At 50.9% G+C, this 20,378-nt stretch overlaps 6 protein-coding genes across 7 annotated transcripts; 3 read left to right on the forward strand and 3 right to left on the reverse strand.

The window, feature by feature from the left end:
- Positions 1–343: 343 nt before the first annotated feature.
- LOC100903799 (diphthine--ammonia ligase) lies at positions 344–1,426 on the forward strand. The gene is made up of 2 exons (XM_003745433.1): positions 344–698; positions 802–1,426. The coding sequence occupies exons 1-2, from the start codon at positions 568–570 to the stop codon at positions 1,424–1,426; spliced, it is 756 nt and encodes a 251-aa protein (XP_003745481.1). The 5' UTR covers positions 344–567.
- A 1,054-nt stretch (positions 1,427–2,480) lies between these two features.
- On the reverse strand, positions 2,481–3,880 carry ND-23 (NADH dehydrogenase (ubiquinone) 23 kDa subunit). Of its 2 annotated transcripts, none has more exons than XM_018640347.1 (4): positions 3,820–3,880; positions 3,192–3,344; positions 2,879–3,104; positions 2,481–2,796 (listed from the first exon to the last, which is right to left on the reverse strand). In XM_018640347.1, exons 1-4 carry the CDS (start codon positions 3,854–3,856, stop codon positions 2,589–2,591), a joined length of 624 nt encoding a protein of 207 aa, XP_018495863.1. In that variant the 5' UTR covers positions 3,857–3,880; the 3' UTR covers positions 2,481–2,588. The 2 variants fall into 2 exon arrangements, with proteins under 2 accessions (XP_018495863.1, XP_003745433.1); XM_003745385.1 differs by having other exon boundaries at positions 3,192–3,356; positions 3,820–3,862.
- A 487-nt stretch (positions 3,881–4,367) lies between these two features.
- On the forward strand, positions 4,368–6,375 carry LOC100903945 (probable 28S rRNA (cytosine(4447)-C(5))-methyltransferase). Its single transcript, XM_029112080.1, has 4 exons — positions 4,368–4,469; positions 4,571–5,740; positions 5,815–6,024; positions 6,104–6,375. The coding sequence occupies exons 1-4, from the start codon at positions 4,368–4,370 to the stop codon at positions 6,347–6,349; spliced, it is 1,728 nt and encodes a 575-aa protein (XP_028967913.1). The 3' UTR covers positions 6,350–6,375.
- A 2,298-nt stretch (positions 6,376–8,673) lies between these two features.
- LOC100904092 (alpha-tocopherol transfer protein-like) lies at positions 8,674–10,313 on the reverse strand. The gene is made up of 4 exons (XM_003745435.2): positions 10,141–10,313; positions 9,547–9,683; positions 9,142–9,454; positions 8,674–9,006 (listed from the first exon to the last, which is right to left on the reverse strand). Exons 1-4 carry the CDS (start codon positions 10,225–10,227, stop codon positions 8,674–8,676), a joined length of 870 nt encoding a protein of 289 aa, XP_003745483.1. The 5' UTR covers positions 10,228–10,313.
- Positions 10,314–12,391: 2,078 nt separating this feature from the next.
- Positions 12,392–17,093, reverse strand: LOC100904233 (RNA-binding protein 25-like). The gene is given in 17 exon segments (XM_018640344.2): positions 12,392–12,515; positions 12,596–12,761; positions 12,864–13,026; positions 13,126–13,197; positions 13,431–13,476; positions 13,478–13,612; positions 13,710–13,828; positions 13,925–14,050; positions 14,138–14,371; positions 14,460–14,564; positions 15,695–15,820; positions 15,909–16,007; positions 16,091–16,238; positions 16,317–16,418; positions 16,536–16,648; positions 16,736–16,855; positions 16,971–17,093. Coding segments are annotated over 17 exon segments (2,016 nt in total). The 3' UTR covers positions 12,392–12,496.
- Positions 17,094–18,872: 1,779 nt separating this feature from the next.
- Positions 18,873–19,921, forward strand: mRpL20 (mitochondrial ribosomal protein L20). Its single transcript, XM_003745386.2, has 4 exons — positions 18,873–18,973; positions 19,157–19,289; positions 19,374–19,542; positions 19,719–19,921. Coding segments are annotated over exons 1-4 (447 nt in total). The 5' UTR covers positions 18,873–18,972; the 3' UTR covers positions 19,863–19,921.
- The last annotated feature ends 457 nt before the right edge of the window (positions 19,922–20,378 follow it).

Raw genomic sequence — 20,378 nt, forward strand, 5'->3', positions numbered from 1 at the left:
TCCTTCCTCTATGATTCTGGATTCCGACCGCGACGACTCTCCCATCCCGCTACAACAACTTCTCGGGATCATCCCCGCGTCCCAACCCCAGGTGGTTAAGCATAACTTTAGCTGAAGTCGGTAGGCTGTCTGGGTAGGTACGTATGACAACATCAGTGTCGATACATGCCCCGGCCCCTTCATGAGCACCTCGGCATCTTCGTGGTCGGAAAGCGGCGGAAGGTGTCTCACAAGTCACAATCAGTGCTAGAAAGAAGCATCACGACAGCAGATGCCACTGTAAGTCAGAGAAAGGGAAAAATCATCGACATCATTGTATTCTACTTGCGCTCTGTGTTCTATCGCGCTGTGAGCACGTGAGCTTATGTCGGACTGTGGACGGACGGATAACTTCTTCGATCAACACACACGTTTTACGAGCTCTCGAACTTATCTAAATGCACCCGCGCACACTCTTCTAATGGGGAAAGGTGGCTAGTGGCCAGAGAGACAGGTCTCTCAAGGACTATAAAGCAACTTCACAGGCTCCTCTGATAGTTGGAATAAGTTAAAAAATTCAGATCGAGAATGAAAGTTGTAGCTTTGATCTCTGGCGGGAAAGACAGTTGTTACAACATGATGCAGTGCGTCAAAAATGGACACGAGGTTGTGGCACTAGCAAACCTTACGCCGGCAGACGGCGAGGACGAGCTCGACAGGTTAGAAAACACTGTTCCATGCTGAGCACAGAGTGTTCTTGGAGGTCCGATCATATTTTTCGAACGCACGACAAGTAGGTGCCTAACGTCCCCTGCCTCGCAGTTACATGTATCAGTCAGTTGGAACGAAGGCCCTGCCGATTTATGCGGAAGCGATGGGTCTACCATTGTACCAGGACAAAATTCTGGGGACACCCGTGGACACGCGGATGGAATACACGCCTTCAGAAAATGATGAGGTTGAAGACTTGTATCGACTCTTGAAAAGGATTCGGCACGAAATTTTTTTCGACGCCATTTCAGTGGGAGCCATCTTCTCGGACTACCAGAGGATTCGTTGCGAGAGCGTCTGCCAGCGACTGGGCATCGAGATGCTAGCCTACTTGTGGCACCGGGATCAAAACCAATTACTGCATGAGATGGTAGATTCCGGAGTGGAAGCAATAATCATCAAGACTGCTGCGATGGGACTCTCGCAGAAGCATCTCGGTCTCACGTTGGCCGAAATCCTCCCAGATATGCTACATCTGAATGAAAAGTACGGGCTAAACATTTGCGGCGAAGGTGGGGAATTCGAGTCCTTCACTCTCGATTGTCCACTTTTCAAGAAAAAAATTGTTATTGATGAGATGGAGCAAGTCATCGATTCTAGAGATGCGTTCTCGCCCGTTACATTCCTCCGCTTGAAGAAACTTCATGCGGAAAGTAAATGCATGAACGAAAGATGATCTCCCGGTCGCGCACACTCGTCATTACCATTCTGTTGATTGTTGTGAACCTCTCTCTTCGAAAACAAAGGCTCCAACATTCCTTCCCCATGTTCAAGTTGATGGAGCTTGAATAAAAGGCAGTTCGTCAACGCTCATCACGAGGGCCTGGATCTTCAGTCGAAACGCGATGGGAGCATTTTAATCGTGTTCGTTGATTCCGCGACGTTTTTTCGGATTACATTATATTCAGTGCCTCTCTCCCTGATTTCCAGTGCTTCCAGGGCTGTCTTCCTCAGTGCCTGAAGTCTCGGGTCTTAATCACTTATCACTCTTTACCATTCGGATCAGATGTGCCTGCATTGGTGACGGAATTCCTTTGAACTTCATAAAGAAAACATATTAGACGACGCAGCTCCACGCCGCGACACCCGTACAGGTGATCCAAGTCTTCTTCATGCTCATCATTGACCGGGCAGCCGAAGAGGATCGAGTATGGATCGACGTAACAACCTCGAGCTCGGCTGATGCAGATCGTTTCGCTGGACTCCCACGGACACCGAATTTCAATCATGGATAGATCCGTATAGGTTGTCCTCCTATACCCTACTGATATAGCGCGCCTGTCCGTGATCGGGAAGTCGGGAAAGTTACCTCAAGGCGTTGATGCTCTGCTCAGGGCTTCGGTAGTCGACGTATTCTCCAGGGAGCGTGCACAGAGCAGCGACCCCGCAGGTATTCCCCTTTATCCGAGTCATTGATGTCGGCGCTCTTGCTGCAACCGCTGGAAGATCTCGTCATAAGATCCGGCGTGGGGTTCGTCATGAATCGAAGACTCCTCTGTTTACGCTACACTATTCTATTACACGCGGAAACCTAGAAACCGAGACTCTGCCATTTCTACTATTCCACGGCCGTCGTTTCTCAAGCCCTCCCTCACCTTACCCTCCCATGCCCCAAGCTACGCTTCGTTTCTTTTAGACTCCCCTTAGATCGAAGGCCGCCTTCCACAGGCCTGGTAAGGTTTGAATATCCAATAAGGTAAGTCCTTCTGTGTAAAGAAGAGCAAGACGACTCCCCAGCAGCTTCCGTAATATATTTACGCTTTCGACTTCGGATGCAATCAGGCCGGCGGTGCCCCCGACCGTCGTATATCACCTTCAGATAGTCTAACCTACAGCTCTCAGCGATACAGATAATCTGCTCGAATGTTAGCCTGGATCTCAGGCTCCCATTTGTCTCCATTATCGAGTAGTTTCTCCTTGTTGTATAGCAACTCTTCGTGAGTTTCGGTAGAGTACTCGAAGTTGGGTCCTTCGACGATCGCATCGACTGGGCAGGCTTCTTGACAAAAACCACAGTATATGCACTTCGTCATGTCGATGTCATACCTTGAGGAAAAACGGAGGTGAGCTCAGCGAATACTTCACCAGGAGCGCCCTTGGAAGATGCGTCAACGCCCGGATCACCTACCGTGTGGTTCGTCGACTACCATCAGCTCGTTCTTCGGCTTCAATGGTGATTGCTTGAGCTGGACAGATAGCTTCACACAGTTTACATGCGATGCAACGTTCTTCTCCCGAGGGGTACCTTCTGAGAGCATGTTCTCCTCTGAAGCGGGGGGATAGCGGACCTTTCTCGAAGGGATAATTTATTGTGGCCGGCTCTTTGAAAATCATTCCGAGCGTAACCATCATCCCTGAGAAAAGAGAGCAGATGAGTTACGCGCTCCTCAAGTGTCAGTTTTTTCCTCGATCGGTAGCGCGTTCCCCAGGCCCCCGCTTACCGCGGACGAGTTCCTCGAAGAAGAAGAGTTTCGCCGTGCGGTCGGCGATAGCTTCTCTCGTCATGAGCTCTTTTTCAGGGATCTGGTTCACCTGTATGTATTCGCCCTGTCCCTGAAGGATACTGGAGGTTCGAACATAGCGCAGACCGAATGCTGTAATATGACCTTTCGTTCAATTAGGGACCCTAGGTAGCTGTAGACTGTCTTAGGCGAAGAGCGGCGTGTCTGATCGGTTAGACGTCTAGTCTGTGTGAGCGCGCTCTATCTCCGCAAGTACAGTTGCGAGAGGACATAGTTCTTTCCGTCAGAGTTAGACTTCCGCAGCGGCAAGCTCGCGGATATCCGCAGAGTCGAATGTTCCAATGGATTCCGGAGCATCAGGCTCCTAGCTCCCGGTACGGCCCGATAAGGGACATGCCACGATAAGTTCGGATGATGCGGTGGATGTTCCCCGCTCAAGAGTCAGAATGACCTTTTGAGGGACAGTTCGGTGAATTTTCGAGCCGATCGCGAAGAAACCATCTTGGACTGCTGCTCTCTCATCAATATGTTTTGAGCTTCTCGATAGACCCTTTCTAGTGGCTCTGGAAGATGCTATTCGTGCGGTTTTTCGCTCAATTCTACTCACTTTTGTCGCGGAGAAGTGTCCGTACGAGCGCAGCCATCTTCTCTGTTGTGGTACTTGAACCTGTGTAGGGTCCCGGCTAGCCAGAAAGAGGGATACAGCGACGATCTTTGAAATCGGCTCAAAAGAAAGCTTCGCAATGATCTCGACGGACATCATGATTCAAAATGAAGAGCAAACATTTCTCATTCATGGTCGTAGTGATCTCGAATTGATTGATGACATCAGCCTTTCATGAGACCGGAAGGTCGAGAAATCTCGCGCTCCGACGTTTCACGAGCGAGAGGGGAATAACTTCACTTGGTGATTGGAGAGCTGACGACGCGCGAGGAGAACCACGTGTGATTGTAAACATATCAGCACGCTCATGCGCCAGAAGTTGGAATTTCGCTCGCGAGTCTCTATTCCCGCAAACGTCAATTCAGTGGACTTATCGGTGCCTTGCGTAAGCTTCGAGAAGAGTCTTTCGACGTCTTCGTCCCCGACGACGCGGGAATAACCCATACCACACGTTGAACTCGGCTCGCGCGTGAAGTAAGTCCTTTCGAACAATGGGCAGAAAAGCCAAATACGACGAGAAACAGAAGAAGGGTAAAGGCAGGAAATCGAGAGTTCAACCAGCTCCGCAATTGCCCAAGCAACTGAAAGCGAAAATAGGTGAGTCCAAGATAGTTGACATGATCATGGTTTGATGTGGGCAAGACGACGATGGAGTCCTGGATTTTTCTGAGCTCGCCCTCGATATTTCGCAGACGAGGATGCGAAGAAGCTATCTCGGAATCAAGTCAAACGACTCAAGAAACGCCAACTCAAAAGCTCGTCGAAGACGGATCAAGCGAAACAGAAACGGAGCCCCGAGGAGGCGAACTCCATTGACGACAGGGAAGACGGTGCGCAGTCGAGCGATGACGCGTCCGGTATGGATTTCGAGAACGATTCTCCTCGGAAAGGATTCACGGACGAAAACGACTCGTGGCTCAAACCCAAGCAAACGTCGAAGAGAGCTCTCTTCGATGACGATGCGGACGACGATGGCGTCATGGATGACGATTTCGACGAGGACTCGAGGGATCCGGGCAGCGAGGCTTCGTTGGAAGATGAGGGAACGATGAGAATAGAGAAACAATCGAAGAAGATTCTGGAACGTCGTCGGGAAGACAAGGAACTAGAAGAAGATGAGCTCCGTGATCAAGCGGATGAGCAGCAGAAACAAAAATTTTCGGACTACTTCCGCCTTCCATCAGAGAGCGAATTAGAAAACGAGAAGGAGGTTCCCCTCTCCGTTCAAGCTGTCCACCAGAGAATCAAGGATATACTCCATGTCCTTGCGGATTTCAGCAAACGGAAAGAGGCGAGTCGTTGCAGGCAGGACTATGTTCGTCAGCTGATACTCGACTTGTGCTCATACTATTCATACAATGCGTTCCTGATGGAGCGCTTGTTCTACCTGTTTTCGCCGACTGAGCTTTCCGAGTACTTGGAAGCGAATCAAGTCCCACGTCCGCTCACCATCAGAACGAACACCCTAAAGACTCGAAGACGTGAGTTGGCTCAAGCGTTATTGAACCGCGGCGTGAATCTTGACCCGATCGGAGAGTGGTCGAAGGTCGGGCTGGTGATCTATAACTCGCAGGTTCCTATCGGGGCAACTCCGGAATATCTCTCTGGACACTACATGCTCCAAGGTGCTGCCTCGATGTTGCCCGTCATGGCCCTCGACCCTAAAGAGAACGAGAAAATACTCGATCTCTGTGCCGCTCCGGGCGGGAAAACATCCCACATTGGCGCCCTGATGAAAAACACCGGGGTTCTATTTGCCAATGACTCACAACCTGACAGGTGTAAGGCTGTCATCGCGAACCTCCATCGTCTCGGCGTTACGAATGCTGTCGTGAGCACGATGGATGGTCGGAAATTCACGAAGGTGAGTTGACTGACTTTACGCAACATAACTTCATGAATGATTGGATCGGGCAAGGACAGGAGCCATCGTTACAGGTGATGACGGGTTTTGATCGTGTACTCGTGGACGCTCCCTGCTCTGGCTCGGGGGTGGTCTCCAAAGACGAGCACGTGAAAACTTCGAAGGACGAGAAAGACATCCTGCGATGCTCTCATCTCCAGAAAGAATTGTTATTGGCTGCTATTGACTGCGTCGACTCCAATTCGTCGGCCGGATTCGTGGTTTATTCAACATGTTCTGTTCTGGTGAGTTTATCGTCGCTGAGAGCGCTGTCGGTCCTGACGACTTACGAATTATATATTCTAAAGCTCAGTGTCTTTCAAGCCGGAAGAAAACGAGTGCGTCATTGACTACGCGCTGAAACATCGACACGTGGAGATCGTTGATTCAAGCTTGAAGTTCGGCCGAGAGGGCCTCCCTCGATATCGGGAGCACAGATTCAACCCCAATATGAATCTAGCTAGACGATTTTATCCTCATACCCATAACATGGAAGGGTTCTTCGTTTGCAAGCTGAAAAAACTTGCCAACGGCAATGCAAATAACGATGGGAAAGGTGGAGAGAAATAAAAGAAGCCTGATATTGCGAGACAACTCCTCTCGATCATTCCTCGGCCACGGCCACTGAAAGAGCGAAATCTACGCAGTCTCGTAGAGATCGGCAGGACTGGATATCCAGCTGAGTTCCGGTGCTGATGCATCCTTATTCGTACAGACCTTTCGATTCGGAGGTGGGGACTGCGCCCTTGCTTTCCCAGATGACAAGGCTGATGATTACCGGCACCAAGCGACGCTGGAACCCTCCAGACTAGAGAGCCTTGGTATCCTTGCAGAAAAGAGCGCAAATTAGGCTGCTCTGTTCTTCACGAGCGTGCTGTCGTTGACCGGCTACCTTCTCAGCCTTCGCCCCATGCATTTTCTCTGTGGCGGGCGGGTCTTTTCTATCCATTCACAAATCGGATATTCCCACCGGCCCGTATTCCTCCCCTAATCGCTCTGTCGGGAGCCTCGTGCGAGGGCTTGCCAACATGGAACGGAATCTGCGTGATTCACTCATTCGAATTGGAGCTCGAGTTCCCGTTACCTCCGATACGCCTTGGGTCTGGTCCCGGTCTCGTACATCCATCCGACTCCATAGTATACAGCCTGTGTCGAAGGTTCGTGGTTTTGCTTCGATTTCTGTGAGAGGTAGCATCGAAACGCACAGAAAGTATTTCTCGAGAGAAAGCGCCCAACGACTTCGAGAACGTCGACGTCTTCATGGGACGTGGAGTGGGGCGAATGAGCGATGCAGAGGTGATTCTTCAAATTATTTGAGCAGGTTGGGATCCCCTTCGGTTCGAGAATCTAGGTAATTCACTCCGGACATCCGAAACAGGGTAAGAGGAACAGTTTCGTTCGGCAAGATGACTCGGAGAGAGACATCTCATTGAGTTCTCGGTTCCTCATTTCTAAGCGGGAATCGCTCCCCTCCTCTGCGCGACCTAAGCCGATAGATTTGGCGTTTGATGCTTGAGCCATAGGTATCGATGAAAATCGCACAGCCTTCCGTTCTATTGTTCAAGAATGGTGAGAGCGCATCACGCCGCAGGCGACTTCCTCTGGTGGGGGGCTGCCGCATGATTACCCTGATTCCTCACCGGGGATTACCCTCCCTGGGCGTCTCGGAGGATTGAACCGAATAAATCGAATGATGCCTAGACCGTGAGCTGGCTCCGGAGACCGCCCTTCTTCGGCGATGTCAGGTCGGAAACTTTGAGCCTCAGGTGTCCGTCTTCTCAAGACTGATGTCGAGACCAGAGAGAAGACTCATTAGAAGAGAAGGAGAAAAGACTACCGTTTTTTTCCGTCGCAAAATCTGCCCTCCGTCATGTCTACGGAAATGATGTTCCTTTCACTGGCCATCATATGTGTATCGAGCACGCCTCCAAAGTCATGTCCTATAGTTCTATAAGTTATTGATCCCTACCAGGAGAGACCTTTCTTCATCACTTCACGTTCGAAACACTCCTCAGATGTGATGAGACCGGATCCGTATTTTTTCTCTGGGGTAACGCAAATCACACTAGCCTTCTCAGAAATATCGTCCGGGCTGAAGGGCCGCCTATTGATTTCAATCCGGTTCCAATGAGTCCCTGAGTCATTCTCTGAGGGGCGTATAGCACATAGAAGCTCCGTCATGATCCATATGTGAGGTGAGGAGAACAGGCGGGGGGGGGGGGCTCCTCAAGATCCATTCCCACATCAAGAAGAAGACATGACACCCTGATCGTAGCCTGACCGCTGATGAAGATCAGTGAACTCGAGCCTGCGTTCCGTCGCCCTTCAGAAAGCTGACCGTACCGAATTTGGAACAGTCGATCCAAATTCTTAAGTCGAGGGAGGATCCGCTTCTCGTACGCCCGAAGCAATAGACCCAGATCGGGATATTCTGAGATCGACCTAATCAGGCGGATGATCCAATGGAGCGATGCCACCTAAGAGGGACTTTCCCGTCGTTAGAACATTTCCGTATCGCTTAGGCCCCAAGTCGGGAAATCCACACAGATTTCGGAGATCGTAATCCAGACTGACTACGACGCTTTGACAAGTGGAACTAGCGAAGTATATCGGATACCGTGCGAAAGGATATGATGAGACCAAATATTTATATCTGGTGTCCAATCAGATCGAGCATGCTCTGGCTTATCATGCAGAGATTACTGCCATTGCTGAGCCGTAAATTATGCAAACGAGCTTCGAATCTATGATCGGAAACCCCACTGTTCAATTAAGAGACGATCGGGGACGAATTTCCAGGACTTATTTCTTATTCAGAAATACGGCGCGAAATGCGATACATTGGCATGAGGTATCCTTCAAACTTGAGCTAGGCTCTAAGCTTCGATCGACATTTAACCATCTCTACGCTGCTCAGGACCCTTCGTGATATAGCCGTAATGACTGAGTCGGATGAATTCTTCATTCCTAGCGTAAAGTTCTCCGGTTATCCAGCTCCAATCGAAAGGACCGCCTTTCCCCCCGTATTCCTCCGGGAGGATGCTAGGACAAATGTGCTTGTGGAGAGACTTTACATTGGCGCCGTGCAGATACACTCGTTCCTTGATCTTCGCCTTCAAGAAAGGTTTCGAAACAGCCCAGATGTAGTCCCAGAGTGAAGAATTATTGACGACGTGGAATCCTTTGAAGCGGCACGGATATCCGTCTTGGATGGTCATGATGAGGGCCTGTGGAGAGGGAAGAACGAGGAAGACAAACTCGAAAAGGAACAAGAGCTTACAAAGCAACCCCCGAAGTCGAGATGAACCGACAGAGGTGCTCAGCACCACGATTCTCGGAAGACGCAGTTATGACTTCATTACCTTGATCGCGGAGAATGGAAAATGCCGAATGTACGACAAATGCATCTGACCTAAATCCATCACCATGTGACATCCCGCCACTTGAGCCTGCTCCTCTCGGAGTCGGAAGTCCCCACCCATGGCAGTAGGCGTGAAAATATCACTGAGGTCGAAGCCACATTCTGGATGCCAATTCCCGACTCGCCATATGACGACGAAAGAGCCATCGATCGGATTGTACTCTCTGAGCTGTGTTCCGGTAGCGAGATCAAATCCGGGCTTGTACCGCAGAGGACCCACCCCGACTGGCAGATAACGTTCCGGATCTATCAATCTGGCCGAATATGGAAATTATTAGTGAATAGGAACCGATAGCTCCATAATCTCCGCGAGAACAGTCTTTTCTCCTGGCACGCTAGCACCGACCTGATGGTGTGGAACTTCTTGTACGACTTGAAGGCTTTGTCGACGTCAAATTTCTTCGATCTCAAGAACCTGAGCAGGAAATTCTCATCCAATCGCGGATTGAAGTTCTCAAGCTTGATCGCCTTGGCCGCGAATTCCTGTGGAAGCAATGAGAAACGACTCAATGCAAGTTACGGAGGGGCTTGCTCGCATCCGAGAGTATTTGCCCCGCTCGCTTCGCGGTCATTGGTTTGATCTCCGAATGACCCGTATTGCCTAATATTCTGAAGGGTGTCTCTCAAGCACCTCGCGAGTGGTGGAGACCATTGACGGGTCACCGGTATGAGGCTCAACAGGCGCGAACTTTCTTGGAGGTCCAAAGAGTTCAGCGTCGCGCAATCCATTGCGATATCATGCAGAGTTCCGAAGCTCAGGTTGCCACTCGGAGTCACGAAAAGAAGCTGTATATCAAGCTCACAGCTTGTCGAGATTCGCAGAGACCCCTTCGGGAAAATCACGGACACTATCGTCGGGGGTCGGAAAATACGTGGGGATACCCTACCCTCCGAAGGGAAAACGCTGTCTCTGATATCGCATTCCCATCCACGGTCATACCTTGAGGGCAGCTTCTCTAACTTCCGGCGTTTCTCCGAGCTCTTCCCGAGCTCGTGCTTCCCAGTCCAAAGGATGCGGCTTCTCCATTGCGTTCGGCTGGGTGCTTGTATCCGCACGACGCACTCGGCTGGATTTGGCTCTCGGCGATTTCTTGAATAGTGACACGTTTGAGCCCAGGCGATCGAATCGGGAGCAGCAGCCAGCGAGCCGATATAATCAACAGGATGGAATTGGAACTCGGCCGACTGTGGGGTGGTTTTGTGCAGGAAATCGTCGTGAGTTGTCGAAGATTTACCGATTCTCATCTGACTGAAAGTGAAAGGCGGAAAGTGAAGCCTACTGCCTCACCACGGGACGATTATTCAAGCTGACGGAGCTCCAAGGACTCCAGAATTTGAGGACGAATCAGACAGTCTTCAGCGGGTTAACTTCGGAGAACTCATTCACTTATGGGGAACTTTTGATTATCTTATGGGTGAAATATATGCGCGCAGGAGGAACGAATGACGCTGGCTTTCCGAGAGAGGCCAACCGGGAGCTCTGAACTTCCGAATCTTGCTCTCCCCGAGAGCGATGTGAAAATAAATTCCCTGAAGACCAGTCTGCATCTGAAGTGACGAAGTATGGATGACTGAAGTTATTGAAGGGAATCGAGGCAATCTCATATGATTTCTGATGGCATCCACTGAAGAAACGGAGATAATCGATCCGCTTCGTGACCCTGCATCGAATCACGTAACGTCTGTAGACGGAAGACGATGACGAGTGACCGGCTCCTTCCGCTGCAGAAGAATCTTAACCGGATGGCCTTGACCGCAGTTGCCGTCGGAGCTTCCGCGTTGCAGGTTACTTCGCGTTCGCTACTGCAGCACACAATAAAGAGAAACAGCCGACATGCGGAAGTGAAGGAAGCTTCTTTAGTACTTGACTCTTTTTCTGCCCATACTCACGACGCGAGGCATCGGCGCAGTCATGAAATGGTTAATGTCGCGCCCCAACATTCCCGGAGAAAATCAGGTTCAGATTTCGGTCCGGTCATGACTCCGGTCAATTTTTCTCTCGTTTAAAGTCCTAGAGCGTGAAGCTTCAGACTACCCGACAAATCGGGAGTACGCCAATTACAATCGGAATCTCTGCTACCAAGTGCTTCCCCGGAAGTCGGCCACTCGGCGAAGAGGAAACTTGCAGCCTTGTATACACTCAGCGCGTGAAGTCGTCCATGTTGTGGATTGTTGGTATACTGATCAATGCCCAATCTACCCCGTATTCTGAGCGGTCAGCTGTCCTGATAGAGCCCATCGGAGATGGGCCGCTCCCCGTTCCTCCGTGGTGGGCGGCCCAACTTCTCTTAAGCGTGAACGAATGATCCATTCGGTGAACCCGTGTGCAGTTCGCCGATGGAATGCCCGGAATTCCTAATCGAAAGTCCGAAGTTTTATTCTATCTCGCTCACTCGCTGATTCATTCACCATCGAAGAGGGCCTGAATAGGACCGAGTCTGAATAAACTGCGAGGAGATGTGATGCTCCCATGCGAACATCGCTCTTCCGAGCTCGAATGCTGGCGCCGACTACCATCTTGAAGGCAGGTTCAATAATTGGGGGCCAACAAGAATGTCGTACAAATATCTCCGATGCTTGTCGTCTCCGGGCAGAGCCGATATAAGACTCAAGAGTTTATAATCCTAAGGCGTATCCTCTCGGGCCTGACTGCGCGAGGAAGTCACCGGCGGGCCCGCATCAAAACAGGACCTTCGACAGGAACCAGCAGTTCCAGCAGGCCTTGAGAACGACGCTCGATCGAGCGCTATCGTTCCTGACAGCCCTCCTGTTCCCGGAGCAACGCAGCCGTCCAGTATATCTCGGCTCTGCGTTGAGCCTTGTATATTCATAACGAACGACAAGCTTCAAGCCCCGCGAAGCGATGGACTGAATTCCACCGAGCATGGACTCCCGCTTTCGAGCCGCGGGAGACTCCAACACAGTCGCAGGAGCCTTGATAGGAGAAGCCACGTGGGTCCGTGACGGCTTCGATGCGGGTAGGAGCAAGCAAAAACTTCCAGAGTCGCGGAGCGCAGTTTTTATCGAGCAGGCTCTAAGGCGAATAATACGTCGCGTCATTGACAGGATGGTAGTTTTATTACAGCAGCCTCACCTACGACCTCATTGAGACATATACACAGCGCGCAGAAGATTTTCTTGCAGTGGTCGATTGCGGATACGGTTCGGAGCTTCCATGCGCTGAATACTCAGGACCTGTCTAGGTCCTAAGCGATCCAGCTTATCTGGAAGTCTCAATCCTACGAGAAGCTCGTGGAGGGGTTCCAGTGAGACGGCGATGACCCGGCTGCAGGTGCTCAGCCCGTCGCGCCCTCTCTGTGAAGGTGGCAGATGAGAGAAGTCGATTTAGACAATCAGCATGGTGATCAACCACACCGCAGAGATTATTTACTTACAATGACACTTTCTTCGCCTCTACTTCGTATATCAAAAGCCTCCACATTTTGACTACGAAATTTTCCGCCTCGACATCTAACACTATAGAGACATCCCCAAGGAGACTTTTAGCGTCGGCCCCGGCGATTATTTTCGTGCAAATGAAGTCCACCAGAGTTGCCTCTTCTGAAAAAGGGACTCCCGATCAGTTTGAGAGGGAAACCAGGCTGCTGTGATGTAGAACCCGGGATCCGTGAATTCCGAAAGTCAAGTCAGCGCTACACGTACCTTCACCGATATACTCGACTATTTTTTTGTTTATCCAGGGACGAACACGTCTCTCCATCAAAGTTTCATCCACCAAACTGCGATCGAGATCGTAAGCGAACAACTCCTCTTTGTTAGATGGAATTTTCTCCACCAAAGTCTTGATGTGTCGGAGCTTGTCTTCCTGAAAGTCGGAATTTTGCGATTAATTCCTCGGTTGTTCTTTGAACACGAGACCACCAAAGGAGAATGGCGTCCTAGTCTCCACGGTTTATGGTCGAACCTTCGTTTTCTCCTTCGCTTCACGTTGCTCGCGCGCAGCGCGTTCTTCCTCGGCGGGATGATTTTTCGAACTCTGGAAGTTCAAAATTGTGCATCAGAAAATAAGACCAGCAGGTTTTCACACGAGGACATGGGCGTAAAATAGAGTACCTTCTCCTTCCTCTGTGGCGGCTTCTGAGCTGGTGGAGTGTCCTCATCGTCAATGCTCCCGGGACCTGCTCCTGAAGAGGATTCGGAATCAGAGGATGCCAGGCATTTCGACCGCGGTCGATGGGGGAAAATGTCGGAACCCTCGAAATTCCTTACCGGCATCGATCTGATCGTGGTCATTCGCTTGCGCTGGCTGTGGCTGCAGCTGCCGCTGGGCTTCGCCCTCGGGGTCCGGGTGACCCTCTTGCGCCAGTCTTCGTTTCAGTTCATCGAACTCTTCTCGCTCGCGTTGGCGATCTCGTAGATCCCATTCGCTTTCTCGCTCGCGCTCCCGCATCCTGAGAACAGATCGGAAGAGGGGATGAGAGCGAAGGAACTTGAATGATTTAGCGAACCTTTCCGAAGACAGATGTCCTGACATCGCCGATCATGTACCGTCTTTGGAGGGAGGCTCCGCTGTAGAAACGAGGATCGTCCCGTTCATCGTCGTAATCTTCGAAGAATTCGCGTAAGCGTCGAGCTTCTTTCTGTTCTTCGATCAGGCGCTCTTCTTCCTAGGAGAGTAGTCTCTTAGAATATGATACGGGCTCAGTCGCGGGAGTTCCCGCGGGGAAAACCTTAGCCGCTGAGCAGGGACCGCCTGTACTTACTCTCTCCTTCTCTTTGAGGTACTCCTTGGCACGTCGTTTCTCTCTCGCCTCCCATTGTTTGAGGTGATCCTGATAATTGGCTTCCTTCTCTCGGAGTCGTTTCTCGTTACGCTTTCTCTCTTGCAACTGAAATTGAGTCATCGACTCGGGATGAGAACATCCCTTCTCGAGGCATACCCATATTGTGAGACCTGAGGAATCAGGGAAGCTCACCTCTTCCTCTTCGCTTTCATCGAGCACATTCTTATCTTCCCGTCGTTTCTCCCTCTCTATCCTCATGTACTCTCTCTCGCGTTCCTTCGCTTTCTCTCGGAGTTCCTTCTGGTATCTTTCATCGTCGTCTACACTGTTCGGTCTTTGCTCTCGGCTTTTTCTGTCGGATGGTCGTCCATCGGGTGATCGTCTCGATCTTTCCGGTGTGCGTCTAGGTGATCGCGGCCTAGGACTCTGGAATAAGGAAGCAGACGCTAGCAGAAGATCTTGACAGCTTGCGGAAGATGATGTCTTCAATGGTACAGTTGTGGAGCGTACATACCCTGCTTCGCCGTCGCTCGCGTTCCCTTTTCCGGGTCCCGTTGCTAGGCGATGGACTCCGTTTTCTTTTCTCGTCTTTACGGCTCCCGCTCTCCTCTTCTTCTTTCTGAAATGTTCAAAACTTCAGTTGGTCCATCGAGTCGGCATTACTTGCTTCCGGAAAATGCTCGCCTTGGGAGGACTTCCATCTGATATGCTCCGCTCTCAATAGAAACGATAGGCTCTACTGTCAGCCTGCGACGTGAAAAAAAAAAGCGTCGCTCGGTAGCCCCAGCTTCTGGCCTCCTGGGTCTCCAAAGCAGATAACACAACGGAGCGGGATTCGATTAGGAAAACGAGCTCATTACAGAAAGAAAATGATAGCGATTCCGAACGCCCGCACACCTTCGTTATTGAGGTCACCATCGCTGGAGTCGACCTATTGATTCCTTCGCTAGATGCTTCGCGATTCGCACAAAGATACTGTTGATCGAACGCCTCATGGGCAAGTCCTCTCAGTTCAGCAATTACGGGGAACGATATTCGATCTTTGAAGAGACCAATGGCCTGAACCGATATACTGGAGGGTGGGGCTGCGCCACTGGACCGAGCCATACGGCGCCGGAGACGTTGAGCGAACGATTCTTCAATGAAAGGTTCTTGATGCGGCGAAAAACTTTTAGCGCAATGAGAATCTGATGTGGAAACCCTGTCAACTGCTCGAACCATCTTCTCCGAGCGTCTTTGTATACCGACACCACACACGAGAAACACACGGAAAGGACCCATCGATTCGCTCAAGAAGCCGGATCTCTGAGCACCACTATGCTTGTATGTATTGAGCATCCGGAGGAAGCGATTCGGGGATCGGGAAAGCTTTGACTATAATCATTCAAGCAGAGCGCCCGTGTACCTTGATGGAAAATGAGGAGAGAAAGTCACGCTGCCCCACACGATTTTTCAGCCACTCACCCCATGAGCATATCGGTAAATCTACCCCTGGACTAACGGGCTACAAGTTTGGAAGTAAGCATTTTAGAAATATCGGCCTCTCATAGAGAAGGAGGATTCGCACGAGAAACTGCACCACTCGTGGGCCGAGACGCTGCAGCGAGACTCCAGAAGTCGGTTCTTCAATTCATTTGCCTCTTTCCAAATCCAGTCGACGAGAGCATGAACTTCCATAGGAGCTCCGTCCGTGACTTCGCTTACGTTACTCCTCCGACCACTAACATGGAGAATGCTAGCATCACTCACTTTGTAGGCGTCCCGGAATTTGTCGATCTCCCGCGTGATGAGACTCTTTTTCTCTTCGTCAAGCTCCATGTCATCCATGGATTCTTGTATCAAAACTCGGTTATTCCTCTGACCACGGTCTTTGTCCTGCCGAAAATCATGCTCATCAATCAAGTATCCCGGCCTAGGAGTCAAACGATCCCGCGATATATGAGGTCGCCGAGCGAGGTCCTACCTTGTCCGCTTTCTCCTTGTCGATGCCGCTCTTCTGCTTGAGTTCTGCTGCGTGAACTTTCAGGAGCTGTTCGATTTGATCCAAGACCTCTCGATCCACCTTGAGCGAAAAGATAATCATTCATTCCAGAGATCTATTTCGATGAAAATCATCATGACGGAAAATACTTCGATTGTTCATACCTTCTTGGTCAGCTCAACATAATCATCGGCGCTCCCGTTGCCAACGGCTGATCGACGTTCCTCGTCATATTTCGAAAGCATTTCCTTCGTTTTAGAATCGGCTTTGACCATAAGGTTCTTGTCTCCGATCTCCATATCGTTGAGCAATCTTGAATGCAGAGGAAAACTAAATATTTCGATTCGTCATCGAAGATGAGCGGACCAGCAACCCATCCGAGAGGCTCACCGTATGGCTCTCATGGCGGCATCGGGCTCTGAGAATTCACAGAATCCGAAGCCCTGGAGAATTCCGTTAGCGCCATGGGCTCGCTTCCAATTCGCTATGTACCTGCGGAGCGGAAAGCATACCCAAAAGGGAACGACAATGTTCTGTGAGTCATATGCGCTTACAACCAGAGAGTATCTGCGATGAGAAACGACATTCATGAGGAGACGTGAGACTCACCCGCACTTGGCGAGTACAGCTCGGACCAGGTTATCAGTTGCGCGTTCGGTGATATTTCCAACAAAAACGGTTATGGTGGAGACTTTTTCATCAGTCGAAGATTGCTGATTGAGCTAGAGAAGTGAGTCTCGTTTACGAATGATGCTGATTCTGACTGATTTGAACACACAAAGCATCCTCCGAGAGTAGCCTACGCTCACATTTTTCGGAGGAGGTTTCGAATAGGGCACGCGAGGTCTACGTTCTTGAGAATTCACTGCCGGAGGTATCGCAGGGGGTAAACCCGGCGGCAAACCGCCAGGCATTCCGACAACCGGGACCTGGAACTGACAGGAACGGTCGGTGAGGATCGATGTATCCCCCAACGCTTGTACATATAGATGTAAAATGATGCGCCAAGGCGCGCTGCGATCGATGCAGCAATTGAATACTTACGCCTGGAGGTCCCATCACTGGGAGTCCTAATACGGGTTGTGGCATCGGATATCCAGGAGCGGGAATCAGAGGTACGCCACCGAGAGGTGGCGGAGGTGGGCCGCGCGATCCCGGGAATGACATCTGCCGTAAGCTAGAGCAAATTAGGAGAAAAAATGGTTACTACAAACGGCAATCAGTAAATTCCGGTATCCTATCCGATAGATAGGTTTGATGATTCTTTCGAGGGCGAGTCAGCTTGTCATCAGGGGAATCGCTACGGTTCCGCATAGGGAGCACATCGGAGTCTCCAGCCACTTCAGGGTAAATTGGAAAAGTTTGGGGCTCGTTCCGGCTCCAAGAGATAAAGGATCCTGGACCCGGAGAGTCTCAAAACGTTCGTGACAGAGAACTGTTCTAGCCGGATATCCTCCGCGTCATGTCTCTCCCTCCGTCGGTCACGAAGTATTTTCCGAGACGAGCACGTCCGTGAGCTCACCGTCGGACAAGCTGTTGACGCGATCCAAGTCTTGAAAAGTTAGTGACGGGGAGAACTTCAAACGTTTCCTCCAGACGCCGTCGGAGTGCACACCGACGAGGCTCGAATTGATTTAGCGATCAGTTTCACTAGAGTGGACTTCTCAAAAACCTCGAGCAAAAGAATTGCCCATCCAACAATTTTTCATGATCTTTCAAAAAAGTACATACAAGCTCGAATTAGAAGAGAGTAGAGAGGTTTGAGTCTGTCTGTATGTATTATTTTTTTGATGAGCATCCGCTGCAGACGACACAACCGCACACACACACAAACAAACACAAGACGACAGCGCAGCAGAAATCAACGACGACAGCAACTGACCAGCTCCATCACGAGAAACCTTTTAAAGCGGCGCCCGGGATCGCAACCAAACGAGACTGCCGGTTGTTCGCCCACAGTGATCGGATATCCTCCAAAATAGTTCTCCCAGGAATGGGCGAGGGAGCGAGACACAAAGCAGAAAATCCTCCATCGCTCAGAGCTGATGCTTGATTATTGATTATGTTCACCAGACAGATATGTCGATGGTCCCTGTTTGCCGCTGGCGGAAGAGCAAAGTCTGAACTGTTGCTAGGTATATATACCTATCATTCCGGGTTTCTCATCTAGAGGTGCGCCAGCGAGAGCGACTGCATCCGATTCCTCCCTTTGTGGATCCTGAGCAGGCTCACCTCCACTGCGGTCAGCTTTCCCCCTCAGTCAGACTTTTCTACGGTGCTTCCGCGCAGAGGAGCACTCGGTGCTGCAGCAGTATATGATATTGTGCGGGGTGCACGCGCACGGTGAAATGTTTCCCACGGAATGAGGATTCTTCGTCGTTTCCCCAAGTCACCATCGACACCGACAAACTTCTGTTTACCTACCAATTCGTCACCCCTTTGCTCCTTCCGCCTCTTCGATTCGCGCCGCGGTACGCTTAGAGACGCTCCATCCAGACCGTGGAGATCCGGATGAGTAGTATGCTCATCCTCACCTCCGTCTATTCTCCGCGAATCCCACGTTCTGGTCCGCTGACGCTTTCACGTTGACGAGATATCTCGTCCCGATCTCCGGGAGCCTATTCTCGAACGAGGGATCAGAGTATCCAAGCTTTTGGTGCTCTCTCGGAGCCCTAGCGCCTCATCTGTTCGGGATTGCAGGCAGAGATTATCAATGGCATGTCTCGCTCACGAAATGCGTTTTTTTCTGGTCCCTGCCTCGGTGAATAGAGGAGATATACGATCGCTCTCTCTCTCTGGAAGCCGAATTTCTGAATTCCCCAAGAGTCTCCGTCTGGTTCGGGCAATCCGAGTCCACCGGATGCTTCCCTCGATGCCGTGGGGCTGCATGTTTGAACAGACATGTGAGTAGCTCTGCTGCGGCCGACGGATCACTCAGTTTCTCGTGCCGACCGCCGCTGATAGGGGGAAAAAGTTCGGCTGTGCAGCTCAGCCGCGCATCGGGAAACTCCGATATTGAAGGTTAACCCTCCACTTGAGCGGGAAAAGTGAGTTATTATTTGCAGCTTACTAGCTTGGGCCCTTTGAGTTGCTCATGCTAAAACCCCTCCCCGGAATCCGCGAGAAATCGCCTGTTTCCACTTCCGCGAGCTGCGCGATCGATTACGGAGGTGCTCGGACAACTTTGGAACTCGAAAGAGCGAATACATGACACATGTTGGTTTCCACAGTGGTAACGCTCACGTCCGTACTCGCCCATTGGGTCAAAACTCCGGCAAACAGATATTGGAAGAGGAGACGTGTATTCATAGAAAGCGGTCATTTCTACGGAAGATCGAGAAATTGCTACGCCATCGCGATCAGGTTCGTTTGCCTTTATATCAATAAACAATTAGCTCGTTCCGAGCGAGACATTCGGTTAAATGGACGCGTCCTCATCGAGTTCAGACGGCTAGAAAAAGCGTGGACGAACGCAAAACATGGCCGCGCCGATCTAAAGAAGACGACCAGCCAGACCTGGCAGAGCCGGATATCCGCATCGACTGAATCCCTAGGCCTCAACTATTTTCCTTTCGCACATGGCTTGGCGCACCAGCAAGTAGCTCTCGGGAAAAAGGTGAGCTCGATCCTCGAGATTCTCTTGACTATCGATTTCCCCGTCGTTCCGGCGGAAATCATCATCTGATTCTATGGGGATTCTAATCAAGATGCCTATTCCGCTCGTGAGGACGATGCCAAACAGCCATAGTATCGACAGAACGCTAATCATTGCCGGTATCATCCCAACTGAAGGTACTCGCCGATCTCGCGTGGTCCGAGCCCAGGAGCTTCCGAAGTCTTGTCGAGTTGGCCAGGAACGATGCCTGCAAGGATCCTGCGCACATTGGTGAGCCTAATGAGAATGTCATTCTGGGGAGCGAGGGCGTCGATAAATGAGCGTGATCAACGGGGTTGTGCTTCGTTTGATAATAAAATACGCCCATTGAGTGGTTCTGCATCATAGACTCTTTGCTTAGTAGGAAAGCAGGCGTCATGTGAGCGATTTTATCGCCGCGGAGGAGACGATGTGAGCCTCCCGCTTTTCCATACCCGAAGCTATCCGAGCTGATCCTCACAAATTCCTCGGTGTTGAGGTTTACGCAGCAACGGCTCGCTTACTCCCCATGCCGCCGAGGGCCTTAATTTTTCCAGTTCTCTTTTTATCCATTTCCGGCGCTGAAATTGTTGGGAACGGCGGCTCCGATCTGATCTGCGGGAACCTTGACCATGCCGGGGTCGATCATTTCCCCCCTACGAGCACATTCTCCAGCTCAACTCAAAAATCGAAGCGGAATGCTCTGCCTTCTTCACGTGACCTTTTCTCCTCCCGCTTGAAAAGTGCATGTTCTTCTCGCACGAAAATGCGAGTCGATCCTGGCGTCCGTTCCCCAAATCCTCCCAATCGTCCCGATT

Source organism: Galendromus occidentalis, unplaced genomic scaffold (assembly GCF_000255335.2).
Source record: "Galendromus occidentalis unplaced genomic scaffold, Mocc_1.1 scf7180000077483, whole genome shotgun sequence".
NCBI lineage: Eukaryota > Metazoa > Arthropoda > Arachnida > Mesostigmata > Phytoseiidae > Galendromus > Galendromus occidentalis.